Below are 1,545 nucleotides of genomic sequence, written 5' to 3' on the forward strand. Positions count from 1 at the left end.
GTGATAGGCTTTCCGGACACCAGATTGTCTGGAACTGGGATAAGACAGCTAAGCTGGTGAATGATTGCATGTGAAAGTAGTAAGAGCTGATTCCTTCCCCCTGAAGACTGCAGCACGGATTCCCCTGCCCTTGCCCGTCTTCCCCTGAGCCTCAATAAAGACTCATATGCTTCTTAGGAAACTAACAAGAGCCTAAATAGAGCCGTAGGAGCATCTAAAGCTCCCATTCCTCGCGGCTGCCCTGATAGTTATTGTAGACCGAGCAAACTTTCAGTTATTTGCGTGTGCGGAGGGCAGTAGCCCTGTCGATAATGCAAACAAACTGGCAGTAATTGAAGAACCCACACAATGCACGTAACACATGCACGCACACACACAGGTACACACGCACGTACACACGCACACACACACTCCTTGCAAAACGCTTTGGTAGCTGATCCTGTCATGCCTTTTGCACAGGCAGCTCCTCTCCCCGGCGGCCCTTTCTTCCCAATTCCCAGCCCTCTTCCTAGTTCACAGCCCACCTCCTTGAGGACCGCCCCCTGGACTGCACCGCCCTAGACGGCGCTCACCCCATGGGGCTGCACCCTTTCACACACAAGCTAGGGCAGAACCAGCCCCCCCCCACCACCACCAGGGACTCCAGGGGGGCTCCTTTGAAGTGTTTTTTTCACATGCGGAAGCCTGACTCCCCAACTGGATTGCCATGATTCCAGCCACTAGGGTGAAGTCACAGGATGCCCAGTGCTTATTATTATTATCATGATTGGCTCAGAATTGCTGCGTACGAATGAAGGTCTTGGGCAGTGAAGAGGTGTGTGCTGGTGGTTGAGATGGAGAGGTGGGCTGATGCCCGGCGAGGTGCGCTTGCGTGGAGGCTGCCCACCGACCGCTAGCTGGGGCCTGAGCTTCTGTGCTCCCCAGAGACTCAGATGCTTCCTTATCCTGAGCTGTGAGCAAGAGAACAGGCCAAGTGAATGGTGCCCGGAATGGGGGGGCACTGAGGGTGAGGGCCGAGATCTGCGGGGCACCTGGGACCCCAGTCCTTGTTCCTGTCACAGACCCTGTTTCCTCCCCTGTTCTTCCCCCACACCGTCACACTCTGCCTGACTTGCCTTCCTGCCTTCCAGGAAAGAAGAAATCCAAATTTAGGGCCTTCAGGAGCTTTTTTGGCAAGAAGAAGAAAAAAGGGCCTGAGGATGCCCAGGAAGGGAGGAAGCTAAAACCAAGCCTGTCCAGCTGCAACATTCACATCTCTGCCCTGAAGCCAGTTCAGGAAGGNGGGAGACTGGGGGGTGCTCTAACTGCGGTCACAGATTGCGGAAGACTTTCTCAGCCACCGCTCATCACCTTTTCATCTGTGACGCCCCCACTTCCGCATCTGAACCTCCTCCCCTCCCAGCTGTCCTGGGATCAATGGGATCCCCCTCTGGGGAGTTCCACTCAGGCCTGTTCCTGTGGCCTTAAAACTCCAGACTCAGAGCGCCTGGGGGACTCAGTTGGTTAAGCGTCCAGCTCTTGACTCCAGCTCAGGTCCTGTCCTCA

General features: G+C 55.4%; 1 protein-coding gene across 1 annotated transcript in view; it reads left to right on the top strand.

Annotated features, from left to right (window-relative positions):
- Positions 1-1,545, top strand: part of LOC144222563 (acrosomal protein KIAA1210-like) — an 11,479-nt gene that overhangs the window by 4,667 nt on the left and 5,267 nt on the right. The window contains exon 2 of the mRNA XM_077753069.1: positions 1,131-1,295. Coding sequence (XP_077609195.1) covers positions 1,131-1,295 — 165 coding nt within the window. The remainder of the gene's footprint in view (positions 1-1,130; positions 1,296-1,545) is intronic.

This window comes from Crocuta crocuta, unplaced genomic scaffold, assembly GCF_008692635.1.
Source record: "Crocuta crocuta isolate KB4526 unplaced genomic scaffold, BGI_CrCroc_1.0 scaffold944, whole genome shotgun sequence".
Taxonomy (NCBI): domain Eukaryota; kingdom Metazoa; phylum Chordata; class Mammalia; order Carnivora; family Hyaenidae; genus Crocuta; species Crocuta crocuta.